This window comes from Clytia hemisphaerica, unplaced genomic scaffold (assembly GCF_902728285.1).
Source record: "Clytia hemisphaerica strain Z4C2 unplaced genomic scaffold, Clytia hemisphaerica genome assembly, whole genome shotgun sequence".
Taxonomy (NCBI): Eukaryota; Metazoa; Cnidaria; class Hydrozoa; order Leptothecata; family Clytiidae; genus Clytia; species Clytia hemisphaerica.
The window spans coordinates 423,170-437,062 of record NW_027103621.1 but is presented as its reverse complement, the minus strand read 5'-3'; the positions used below and the strand labels follow the sequence as shown (position 1 = coordinate 437,062).

At 33.8% G+C, this 13,893-nt stretch overlaps 1 protein-coding gene and 1 long non-coding RNA gene across 2 annotated transcripts; both read left to right on the top strand.

Annotated features, from left to right (window-relative positions):
- The first annotated feature begins 3,827 nt into the window (after nucleotides 1–3,827).
- LOC136802277 (uncharacterized) lies at nucleotides 3,828–9,892 on the top strand. Its single transcript, XM_067058991.1, has 5 exons — nucleotides 3,828–4,262; nucleotides 5,894–5,936; nucleotides 6,516–6,751; nucleotides 8,798–9,050; nucleotides 9,399–9,892. The coding sequence occupies exons 1-5, from the start codon at nucleotides 3,936–3,938 to the stop codon at nucleotides 9,890–9,892; spliced, it is 1,353 nt and encodes a 450-aa protein (XP_066915092.1). The 5' UTR covers nucleotides 3,828–3,935.
- Nucleotides 9,893–11,586: 1,694 nt separating this feature from the next.
- Nucleotides 11,587–13,361, top strand: LOC136802406 (uncharacterized). Its single transcript, XR_010845995.1, has 2 exons — nucleotides 11,587–11,788; nucleotides 13,042–13,361. It is a non-coding gene; the product is annotated as an uncharacterized lncRNA (long non-coding RNA).
- The last annotated feature ends 532 nt before the right edge of the window (nucleotides 13,362–13,893 follow it).

The window sequence follows — 13,893 nt, the reverse complement described above, 5'->3', positions numbered from 1 at the left end:
GGTGACTGATTTACTTTGAGTACGTATGCTAATGGGTTTTAAGGTTCACGAGTCCATAAAAAATAAGGTCCGTCAAAATGAGGGCAGCTTAGACTACACTTTTTGGACCTACCTAAGGTAGTCCTTTAAATTAACCCTTTAGTCCAGGCAATATGACCTTGACGGCGAAAAAGGTTTGAAACTGTTTTTGGGTTCAAACACATCTATATTTTGAGAATCGCGATGGTTTTCAGGCTAACCAGGGGGCAATAACTTTTCAAAGGGGGTGTTTCGAGGGTACGTGGCAATCGTTTTTGGAGCCGATTTGCCTGGGGTAGGGTACTGCATTTCAAGATATCTCATGAACTACATATCAAAACCTATTAAAACTTTGCAGGGTTTTAGATAAAGCATCAAAGATTGTGTGTGAAAAATTTCAAGATGGTAGCACGAATAATGTGTATTTTACAGACCCGAATATCAAAATTTTGTGAAAAAATCTAATTTAAAAAAAAAATAAAACTTTTCAATTTCACACAGGGCCAAATTCTTCCATGAAATAGATGTTAATGCCTTCATTGCTCGTAGTCGGTATAGTTGTAGCATTGTGGAAAGTTTTATTGATTTTAGACGACTATTTTTTGCATTTATTTTGAAAAATTCGGTCAAAACTGCCCCAAAATACAAGAAAAAATTTTAACGTTTTTCTTTATAGCTCAGCAAAAGGCCAAGTAAACCTCATTAAAATTTCACAGATGTTAGTTTTTAAGGCCAGGAACATTCAAGTAAAGTTTCGAGATGGTGGGATGAAAAATGTGTATTTTACAGACCAGAATATTGCGAATTTTTCATAAAAATTAAGATCTTGAATTGAAGCATTTTTGTTGATAATATTTATAACTTTATATACATTCTTAGTTTAGAAGTCTGACTTAACAGTTGTTAAGTGCCTTTGGTATTTTACAGACCACTTTTCTGGCTACTTTTGATTTAAATAAAATTGACTCGATTTGAAATATCTCACTTGTCATCAAGTCATGTAAATCAAAGTTGAAACGCTTTTAAAATTGTCATGTGTTGAAAATGCGTTTCTGCTTATTTTTAATTAGATGAAATTGGGAAAATGTAATAATTTACAGACCAGAAAATATAAGGCATTTTCCATTAATAAAACTTTAAATAGTGAAATGATAATCGTAAGCATACATTTGACTTCATCAAGCTTACCAAAAATACATATCCCGAGCAGTTGATGCTCGTCACATAAAGCACTTTATATTTTTGGCAGGCAAATTTAGGCTAAAAGTGCTCGCTATCTCTAACACTCGTCATCTCGAAACTTCGCTATCTGGATCTTAATCTTGATTCCTTGAGGTGTTTTTCACTGTTACAAAACATATGCCAAAAATAATGTAAAAAACAAACAGTAGAGTATATCCGGAAAAAAGGGGAACAGATTGGTACAAAAAAATCCTCAGGATCTGTTGCTTCAACGGATTTTTCTAATAGAAAACTGAGGAACTTGAGGATTTGTTATTCTACTATCCTCCGGACACACTGTAGGATAGATATGACCAATAATATCATTATTCACCCAATTTTGTAAATTTTCAGTAACCTTTGTTCGATTCAAAAGACCTACGGTGATCCTTCGTGCTGGTCTCGTTATGTCAATATTTCTACCGTGCACGTGAATAATCTAAAACATCTGCTATTTCTTTTATTTCTTTAAGAAATGCAATCTTAAGTTTAAACTTACCAAGAATAATGTTGCGCTACAATCATGGTTGAAATATAATGAGAATTCCGTTTATTTCAACGTTTTTCAAGATTTAAAGTTCAGGCGAGAAAGTCGATTTTGGGCTATCTCTTTAATTTAATCGAATATTTCAATTAGGGAGGGGTTGGCAGACTTCCAGGCTATATTCTGAGCCTTATTAGACTATTTTTGAACTTTTGAATCCTCAGATCCTAAGGTCCTCCTCAGTCCCAAGTCTAGCGTTTTACTTGTCCGTTCGTTCGTTCGTCCGTTCGTTCGTCCGTTCGTCTGTTGCCAGCTTTTCTCGAGATCGGCTCATTAGTTTTTTCTAATTTTTTGCACAATGATGCAAAATGGCAATGCCCAAAATGTGACGGAGCTCGATTTTCGAAAAAAAAAATTTTCCGGCCGAAAATGGCGGAAATATGCCGGAAAAACTGGTTTTTCGGCATTTTCTCGAGATTTCATCATTAGTTTTTTCAGATTTTTTGCTAAAAGATGCGTATTAACAATGCCCAAAACATGGCCTAGTCCGATTTTTGAGAAAAAATTTTTTCCGGCCGAAAATACCTGAAATATGCCGGAAATCGCCGTTTTTCTGGATTTTCATTGGACTTTTCCATATAACTGGTTGTTTTTTCATTCATAAAGATTATTAATAGTAATGCCCACCATAAAGCATGTTTCAATTTTCAATAAAATTGATTTTTGAAGCCGGAACTTTCTAAAAATCGCCGGAACAGCCGATTTTCGCCGGAAAAACGGTATTTCTTGAATTTCTTGAGCTGTACTTTATATTTTTTCATGAAATTTTGCACACTGATGCAAAATGTCAATACCTAAATTGTGACGGAGCCTGATTTTCGAAAAAATTCATTTCCGGCCGAAAATGCCGGAAATATGCCGGAAAAACTGGTTTTTTGGCATTCTCGAGATTTTATCATTAGTTTTTTCTGATTTTTTGCTCAAAGATGCGTATTAACAATGCTCAATACATGGCCTTTAACTTCGCTAGACTTCGTCTAGCCATGGCCGAAAATGCCGGAAATATGCCAGAAAAACCGGTTTTTTGACTTTTTCTCGAATTTTCATTTTTATTTTTTTCAGAAAGATGCGTATTCGCAATGCTCAAAAATGGCCGAATTCGATTTTTGAGAAAAAAATTTTTCCGGTTGCCAGAAATCGCTGTTTTTGCAGATTTTCATTGGATTTTTTCCTTGTATTTCTATGTTTTTCACACAAAAACATTATTGATAACAATGCTCACCATCAAGCATGATTCAATTGTCAATAAAACTGATTTTTGCGACCAGAACTTCCTATTTATTTTTTCCCTACAACCCTTCTCTCTTCCCCCATCAACAATCAATGATGAATTTATTGTGTTGTGTATTTTCGCTAAATGCTATATTTTCTGACTGATTTTTTTCATTTTTCTTTTCGCATTGCTAACTAACTTTCATAATCAGGTAGGTCCATTCAGCATGTTGCTTGTTTTTTATATAAGAACAATTTAAGAACAGTGGAGAGGCTGAAGTTAGAGAGTTATAGCAAAAAGAATCACTGGTTTCTAAAATCCTCTAAATAGTAAAGTAAATAGCCAAAACTTGTTTTTTACCTTAGAAAAAATAAGAACAAAATAAGAACAATTCAAGGCTCAAAGTGCCAAAAAAAATAAGAACAGCCGAGCCTCAGCAAAAATTTACTGGTTCTTATAAAAAAAAAAGTGTACACAATATATTGGTGAGCATTATATAGTATTGTACGATATATGGAAAGGTATGAAAAGGATGAATTTTCTTTCTACGAACAATGCGTGTTAAATTGTTGGAATACTACAAATTGCTCTAACATTTTTCGGAAGTTTACCCCTGGACATTGTGAATTTTGAAAAATGGGCTCGTATAAAGAGAGTGTTTTGGGGGAAATTTTAAGTATGAATGATTATGGGTCATCAATAATGGATATATTCCGACAGTCTTCAAATCAAAACAAAGTAGACTCTTCTTCAATAAGATCAAAATATACCTCCTGTCAGTTTTACTAATAGGGTGATATGTAAATAAAGTTCGGGTTAATTAGATTTTAGTGAAGATTTTGAGAAAAAATAAGATAGAAAACATTTTATCGCTAATCAAACGTTGAATTGAAAAATTGATGCTTTTAAAATATAAAGGGATCACAAATCTACAGAGAAATGGAGGCTCTAATTCCACGTTGTTTTCTCATAGTCCTGTGGTCTCTCTTCGGTAACATTAAAGTGATTTTCGGAAATCATGAAGTGAAATTTACAGATGCTCAAAACCATAAAAAGGTTGCCGAGAATAAATATACTCATTTGAGTGGTTTGAGTGAGGTACAATGTGTAGGACATTGCACGTTAACTGATGATTGTCATTCGGTAAATTACCATGGTGATGACCAGATCTGTCTGGTGATCGATGAACCGTTTAAAGATGTTGGTGATTCTCATTTGATTGATGCTCGTGGATGGAGATATTTCAAGAAAGAAATCGTCAGAAAGGTAAATACGGGGGAAATCCTACTTGTTCGACAGTATACTTGTTCGAAGGTACATTTGTTCGACAAATTTATGAATTTGTCGAACAAGTGAGTTGTCGAACAACTGGGTTGTCGAACATGTGACATATGTCAAACTCGAACCCAGTTCCTTGTCGGTTTTTTAAGATTCTAATAGCACTCGCGACGAAAAGAAAGACTACTTAGTTAGTGAGGGATGTACTCAGACATATTGCCCGAGGTCAAGTAACGATCGCGACAAAAAAAAAACCGGTTTAAACAGTTTTATTAGAACTTCTTAATTTGGGTTTAGCCTGGCCCTCAAATAGAACAAATCTTCTCAGATTTAAATTTAAAGGAGGTAAAGGAATTACTGTGATTACGAAATTTTGAGCAAATTTGGTTAATCTTTTCCATTCTCAAAATTTGGTCATGCTTTTACGATGCTCCTCATTTTTTCCCAAATTTCAAATTTTCAAGGTTCCATTATCTTAAAGCTTTGTGAAATTCTTTGATTTACTATTCATTTCAATGGCTTCCAAGGGACAGTGCTATCAAATAAATAATCGAAATGCTTAAAAGTTAGAGCCTATTAGCTGAGGGACTCCTGGTTAATATCAGTCATTTCCTTAAATCCTCTAAGTTGTATTAGTCCCTAAAGTACAGTGTGTTCCGCAAAAAAGTATACTCAAAAAGTAAAATCGAATTATGAAAAAACTTTAAGCTTAGGCGAAACAAAAAAAAATTCTTGTTTCCGGAAACCAGCCGGGTGAAAAAAAATTTTTTTCTGACCCGGCCGCAAACTTCGTTCGTTAGTAGTCCGTACTTGTTGTAATTTAGGGCATAATTTATGCTGTGTTTATACATAAAAGTTATTCTTAAACTCTATTTCAATGAGCCATAAATTATCAAAAATAGCAAAAAAAAATTATTTTCCGGCCGGCCGCATGATAACTTTTTTCCTTCACCCGCATTCCGGAAACAAAACATTTTTTATCATTCGCCTTAATCAACTTATTTTTAAATGAGCTCAAGGCACATATATTCAGCGTTCTACGGTGAAAATTTCATTGTGAAAAAAGTCTTAGTTTTAGAGATATGAAGCTTCAAGCACACTAAGTCGGAGATTAAATAAGTCGAGATGGAAAATTTTCAAAGCAAAAAAGCTAATTTACTTTTGATTGACAGCTCTCTTTTACGTCATTTTGATGAAATATGCCATTTTAATGGTCAAACCTATGCACCTTCCAAGTCAAATTTCTCGTCAATGAAAAGCTGGTTGAATATAAATCTTTCAGCAATGGAAAGAAGAATAATTTTTCTTTCTGCTGTATACAAAATTAACTTTCTTGGACATTTCTACCTTTTCCAAATTAAGGTTAGTTATGAGTTAGCTTCTTTTTTTTAAATATCTTACTTCATCTTCAATGTTGAATAGTTGCACCCTTGTGTACTTAAGACTCGATATATCTTGAACTAAAAAACTTTCTGAATTAGATTTTTAAGCACATGGAGCTGAGTAGCTATACTGAAAATTAAAGTTATTGGTTTAGTCATTTTTTTCACAGAATTATCTTACTTTTTCAGTATACTTTTTTGCGGAACACACTGTATTTGTTTTTTACTCATTCACAGAAACAATCAAACCAAGTGCAAACAAACTTTTCGATTTCCGAAGGTAAGTTTTGCCTGAAATTTTGAATTTCCGCCGAATTTGATTTATTCTATAGATTTTCAAGTTTGTTCTAATTCAGTTTTTTTTGCCTATTTAATAAACGATTTTTGGCCAAAAATATCTTGCGAACGCCAAAATAAATTCCTTCTTAAAACTTTTTCGGTCATCCGCTAAATTAAATTCCCGCCAAATTTTCTTTCTTTAAAGTATTAAGTCTGTAAATTACAAACTTTTCCAGTTTTTATTAAAAAATTTGAAAAATCCTTTGGAAAAAGAAGAAAAGGTGTCCGAAATAAGGCGAAACAGCGAAATGCGATTTTTTTTGGATTTTTTTTTTTTTCGACCACGAAAATAAGATCCTTAAATTATGTTACCTTAAAGTAATTTTATATAAATGTTTTTTTTATAAGCAAGTGTCTGCCCCTATATCAGGCTCGCATTATGCTTAGTATTCTATTGTTTTTAAACAATAGAGCCATTGTTTAGGTACCAAAAACTGAGCCTGCATATGTTTATAAACGTTTTGCTTATAGAATAAAAAACATGTATCTCCAAATTGAAAAATAATTTAATTTTTCATAGAATTTCAACCTAAAAGGAACAACTTGGTCAATACCATACCCCTTCAGACGAACCAATGGGCTCTCTCATTCAAATTCATTATATATGACAAGCCTCCTGCAAGCGACCAACAAAGTGGAATTTTAACATTTGCCACAACCAATGCGGACGGACTGATTCTTCAAAAGTTATTTGAAATTCGTGATAGTAAAAATTCTATGAGGATTTTTATTGTACAGCACAACTCAGATATTAAGGTATAACATTTGTTTTCTTTTTTTGCCACGGAAGGTTGTCTCAATCTTTAGTGAGTTAAACCATACAGTGTGTCCCATTGAGTTTCACGCCCGAAGGGCTAGACGCGAGACTCCTGGATGGGAGATGAAACCACTTATTTCCCATCCAGAACACATGCGCGTAGTTTTTACACAAACGCCGGATTGAAACTAAAATATATCGCTGGATTTTAAAAAATGTAGTCCTTTAAAACAAAGAAACCGCTTGATAAAATCCGTCGTCATGATTACGGACCATTTTTTATATAGAGATAAATCCTCATAATTTATTCCAAATTTTACACTTAATTTGACTTGTACACTTAATATTGCAATCTCTAAAAAAATTTCAATCATTTTTTTCAAATATTTATTGATTGAACAGAGAATTGTAATCTTGTTTCAGTTATTCTAAGCCCAATTTCGATAATGCGTTTTGAGGATTATACCTTTTATAAAAATTTGGCTGTTTTTTTTTTTTTTTGGGACACACTGGTGCTCTGATGCCATGTCCTGGCAAATAATATCAAAGCTCTTGGCATTTATTAGTGTTTTGTGACATCGAATCAGGAAAAGAATTCACTATCAAGAAATTGCGTTGATAATAAATCGTCACAACATTACTTCGAAAACGATGCACGATTTGACGCATTTATAAAAATGGCCGAATTTTTTTTTCAGCTGAAAATGCTGGAAATATGCCGGAAATCGCCGTTTTTCTGAATTTTCATTGGACTCTTTCTTTACAATTGGTTGTTTTTTCATTCAAAAACATTATTAATAGCAATGACCCCCATCAAGCATGTTTAGATTTTCAATAAAATTGATTTTGGAAGCCGGAACTATTTAAAAATCACCGGAACAACTTATTTTCGCCGGAAAGATAGTATTTCTTGAATTTCTCGAGCTGTACTTTATATTTTGTTATGAAATTTTGCACACTGAGGCAAAATGACAATACCTAAAATGTAAAATGTATTTTTTTCCGGCCGAAAATACCGGAAATATGCCGGAAAAACCGTTTTTTTGAGATTTTCTCGAATTTTAATCCCTAGTTTTTTCTGATTTTTGCAGAAAGATGCGTATTCGCAATGCTCAAAACATGACCGAGTTCGATTTAAAAGAAATTTTTTTTCCAGCCAAAAATGCCGCATTGGATTTTTTCGTTTTATGCCTTTGTTTTTTTTTTCAAACAAAAACATAATTTATAATGTCCACGATTAAGCATGGTTCAATTTTCAATGAAACTGATTTTGGTACAGGAACTTTCTAAAAATCGCCAGACCAGCCGAGAATCGCCGGATTTCTTGAATTTCTCGAGTTGTTCTTGTATTATTCTGCATTTTTATACTATTGTTGTCATTTTTCAATTGTCTTATCTTCAGGTAGGTCCATTCAGCATGTAGCTTGTTATTTTTATTCCCATAACGAGGTCCTAATAGGGATGAAATTTTTTTTACCGATTTCAAAAAAAACGCAATGGAGATGGTTATCGAGTGTAATTTTTACAATTGAATTTCAAATGGGGATGAAATATAAACCAATAGTAGAAATTGCAGGGTATTTTTTCCCTGAGGGTACTTCATTTCCAAAGGACGGTATTTGCCGCCAGTGCATTTACCGAACACTTCTGACCCTTACAATGCAGTTTGTTTTCAAATCTTATTTTTCTGAAGCCACCTGAAAATGAGCCTGAGATATCGACACAATGTGCAAAACAAATCAAAATAGGTGTGAGTCAAAACAACAAACATACATCAGATTGCAGTCTTTAAACACGCCTTACAGTGTATCCAGCTAAAAGACCCTTGAAGTACACCCTCAAAGTGCATTTCGGGGGTCTCGAAAATCCTACCCTTAAAAGCGGCACATGCTGTGGGCTGGACCATATGAGTGCCCCCCCCTCCCACAGATTTCTTCCACTGGGGATGCGAAATTTTCGCCAGATTTTCGACTTTGGCGGGGATCACATGTTTCTATATTTCCTATGAAATATTTTATTTCCATATTATTTCGTTTTCATTAAAGGCTTTATTTCCAATCGATTACGAGTTTAACAAATGGTATCACCTTTCATTGGAACAAATCTACATTGCCAATGACAATCACTACGTTTTGTCAGTCATGTTTAATCATCGTCAAATACTCCCAAAAAATGGAATTTTCATTAAAAACCCTAAAAAATTTAACAATGTGAAATGTTTTGCTGGGCCACAAGATTTGCTAGCATTGAATGGACGAGTGAGTGGTTTGGAATACAAACAGACTGCTTCAGATAAAAGTAAGATAGTTTATAGCGTTTAGACATTATGAAAAACTCACTATGGTCAAAGCCCTTAAACATTAACGTGTAACGGCGCTCCATCATCAAAAGTGAAACCTAAAGTGGTGTTTTCGATACCCTTGTCGCAAAAAATTTTCCTTCTATTTTCGTCATCAGTCCCTGCCCGCGCTGCTTAGGGTTGATAGGTTTATTTTATAAGAATTTTTTCCAAATTCTGAGGAAAATTAAATTATAGACTTCAAAATTCTTCAAGTCTTCGGATGTTCTTAACTTGTTGAGTTTTAAGCCTAAATATTTTACTAAAATGTTCTTATTTTAGTGAGTACTTTTTCTATTTTCTCATAGGCTTCAAAACAAAATATTCGTTTCTGGTTGACATCATTCCAACATGGCCTGGAACAAATTGGGAGATAAGCTTCAAAATCAGAGTGCATTCAATGAAAAGGGGTTCTTTTGAACATCCAATAAATGATTACCAAAATGTTTTTCAACTTGGGATCGGTGAAAATCATGGAAAGGATGGTACACGGATCGCATCTCTTTTCATTCAAAAGCCATCCCGGAGATTTGTCTTCTATGTAGATCGGTTAGTGAAAGCATGGTATGGGATTTCATCCGCGTCATCTTCTTACATCCAAGCTTTCGAATTTGACCAAGAATACAATATCAAAGTCAATAAGTTTGGTGTTCACGTGCAAATTTTTATTGACAGTGATCGCCCGAAAGCTAACTTTCAATTTTATGCTAACAGAGATTCCAACAATGTTCAATTACATTTCAGTAACCCTTGGTATGATAACGCAGATGCGACAATAACAAACTTGAAATATAATTATTGAATTGAACACAACAGATTGGTATTACTCATTGATTTTAAAGTCCCAAAACGAAAGGGATAGATTTGAAACTCTTGGCTGAAAAATAAACTTGTTGCGCACACGGGAGCCCTTTTATGCGGCTTAACAGCCTCTGTTATGTGGTTCGCTAAGAAATATTCTTTATTTTGTTCCTTGGTGAGTTACGCTCAGGGGATTTTTACAAAAGTCCGACTATTTGGTTAGAATAAAAATGTCCTGGGTCGAAAATTCTTTAAGGAGGCTGATACAGAAGAATTAGTGCAAAAAATAAGGACACTTTAAAAAACATTGGGCTTGGAATAGGAATGTTCTGGGTGGAAAATTTTCGAAAAATTAATTAGCGGGTGACGCTTATTAGGTACTTGGTGAATTTTTGAAATCCACCAGGGTGGCTTTGAAAAAGAGGTAATGTGAGTTTGAGATCTCAATATCTCACTGGGTTGAGAATTTTTAACTCGATTTTTATTGGGATAGGGAAAGATTTTTCATCTTAAAGCATTGCTTATTCTCCTAGAATTCACTAATATGAATTCTTTTCGATTTGCATTTACCCCCTAATTAATGCGACCATCATTTCGACTAGGGTATAGAGAATTTCAATAAATTTCGATCAGGTTCACTAGTATCCCAAATCCCAATGGTGCTTTAAAAAGCCATTATTGGCGATATTTTATCACCGATTTTTCCACCGGAGCGGGTTTCACTATGTCACTGATGCGGAAGTGTTTTTTTTTTCTACCCTCTCGAGGAAACTGAGACATATAACTAAAAAAACACCCAGTAAAAGCGAAAAAGGGATATCAATGTGAAATCTTTCGTCTTAAAGATTTAGAGAATCGTCTTTTGGGAGAACAGAGCAATAGTAAGAGTCGATAAAAGGGGTAACTCACTTAGATTTTGATGTATAATTTTTTATTTATGTACACTTTTTAATTCGCTATTTTAAGAAGTTCCACATTGCATCGATGCACATTGTAAAGTGACATATATCTTTGAGCCAATGTGTCACTGCACTATAGAGTAAGGGTTCGACTTTTTAATTATTTTATTTTTTTTACCAAACTAATCGGACGTCATTTGAACCTTCTGGGGAAACTTTTAATGACGTCAATTTTTATTACAAAGCCCTGCACACAAGATTCTCATAAAAGTTTTCAAAAACCTTTTTTTGAATCTTTGATCTGAAACATCGTGAAAATAAAATAAAATCTTAGATTTTTTGACGATCAACAAAGTTTGCTAAGTCAGCACCTTATTTGATCTTTATTTATTCTCAGTCAGAAAAACTTTAGATCCAACTTTCTCGTGATCTAGCCTGCCTTTGAATTCTTAGTTTAGCAACGTACCATTTTCAAGGTAAAACTTGATTCTACAGGACTATTTTATAGCATCTCTTTAAATGTAAATATCACTATTTGCTTAAAATTTGCCTAAAAAAAAATTATCAGGTTTTTTGTCTTATCTTTAAACTTATTTTTGCAGCTGCATTTATAACCAGGTGCTTCTAAATATATTTTTAACAATGCCTTGTGATTTATTCGCTTTTGTTGTCCAAAAGCTTCGGACTCTGCAACTACCAAAACGATTGAACAATTAAACAGGGGGCTTGATCAACAAAATACTTGTACACGTTTTTTTATACTTAGTCCTAAAGGTTGAAAACCAGAGAAAAAGAACCTCCTGTTTTCATACCTTTGTTTTTCTTGATTGCCACGTCACTTTTTCTTTCTACAAAGGCATTATATTGTATTTTTTTAAGATCGGTAGAAATATGGATCTAATTCAAAGAAAGTTAGGCACTAAAATACAACCTTCTCTAGAAACAGCAAAATTGCCTGACTCGGAAGACCGATTCGATTTTTCACAAATTCTAAAACGGTGAGTCTTAATATTTTGTATTTTTTTGCATTTTATACTTGTAGAAATTGAGGATTTTAAATTAAAGGTTTTATTTTGACACAAGTGTTTCCGTTTCATATCAGGACAGTGTCTTGCTATTGTTATATTATGCTGATATAAGCAAAAATGTTTTTATTTTCCTCTTTCTGACAAATCTTGCTCCACATCCGTGTCAATCCAATGTGAAAAAGCTTGTAAATTAAAATTGACGAGTAAGCAAATGATACCACTGTTATTTAAAAACAAAACCTTTAAGTTCCATTATTTCATGATCCAACGAAGAAGATTATGAAAGTTACAATCCTGGCCAAAAGTAAATGGAATTCCACCTATACTACTGTTTTTATGGCTCCTCTCCCCCTTCCCTCTCTCTACAATACCGAGTTTATGTATTTGCACTTTTGAGGACGGAAGAGTGACTGAAGCGATTTGGAAAAACCCGCAATTCCGCCCCGCAAAATCGAGGACGGTAAAAGTGCTGATTTACCGTCGTCCTCAGCTGGTCAGGATCTACTCAAATTAGAACCTTACCGTCTCCGTCGCTGAAAAACACACATACATGAATAAACTCGCTAATGTTATATAAGGGGGGTAAAGGGGGAACTTGTGAATTCATATACCAAAAAGTGAGGAATTCCATTACTTTTGGCCAGTATTGTAGGCCATCTTCTCTGTTGTACCTGATAAATAGAGTCATAGCAGTACGGGAATTTTGTTATAAGAATGGTGTTGTTTTTTTCATTTCGTTATTCTTAAATCTTTTGGGAAAATCATCCTAATATATTCTTATGGTATATTCTTAAGTTAAGATCCAACCTAAGCCTAAAAGTAGCGTGTAATACATACCTCGATTAAAGATATGACATTTTTCTGAAAGTTTTTAGCATTTGCTGGAAGATAATTGGCAGTTTACAGGTAAAATGCTCTATAAATAAGCATGCTTAGGTTCAGTTGCCAAATTTCGTGATGGTGACATTATTCTTAATTTTTTGGCAAATTTCATCATGAATATTCTTACAAAATATATTCTTATAAAGAAAGCGTATACTTTCGTATAAAAAGGGCCGATAATGATGATAAATTAGTGAGTTAGAGGGGATTGGAATAAAAATGTTCTGAAAGGGAAGACTCCACAAGGATCTTTGAAAAAAAACGAGGAAATTGATTAGCGGGAAATAGGGTAGGGGTATTTTAGGTACCCAAGAGTACAAATTTAATTTCTTTAATTTTAGGAATAACAAGTCAGCCACCATCATGAGAGCATTCGTCGTTTGCACCCTTCTCTTGTGTGCCACCCTTTACGCCACGCACGCCCTAAGTATCAATGACGTCATCAATGAAAATTACGCCGATGAGTTGTACCAAAAAGAGGCTGTGAAACCTGAATGCAACGATTATTTCCTTCCATGTAAAAGCGATTCTGATTGCTGCAAAGGATTAAGCTGCAAGCAACCAAAGGAGTTTGAAGAATCAGTCTGTTTGATGTGATAAAGAAAGAGATTGTAAATGTTATACATTGAGAAACAATATTAATTCAAAAATATAACAACTATATTTTCTCTTGTTTTTGTCTTGGGTTTTAATTAATTGTCTTCTGGTCACTAGTATTCAGTATTTAGTGGGAAATTTCAAAAGAATCGAAATAAGATTATGGCTCCGAAAGGATTATCTAGGACAATATTACCCCCGGGATTGACGTTCTTGTATGTAGTCTAAGACGAATTCGTACAACAAAAGAATCAAAAAGCGCGGGAAATAAAAATTCGGACGCACTTCTTGATACCTTATCGGCCAAAACTTAGTCGGCCTTAATTATTAGAGTCGGCCCTAATTTTAGTCACCTCGTCAAAATTTAGTCACTAAGGGCCGACTAATAATTAAGACCGACTAAAAATTTAGGTCATTTCTAAATTTACAAGCAAATGGAAAATAGACACTTTTTGATGATAATTCACAGATTTTTGATACTTATCATGGATATATTTCAAAAACAAGTATATAATCAATAATAGCAACATGTCAAAGTGAAGCTGAATTGATTTTGGTGAATTTAAAAATCTGTTTCCACGAGAAAAGCCCCGAAA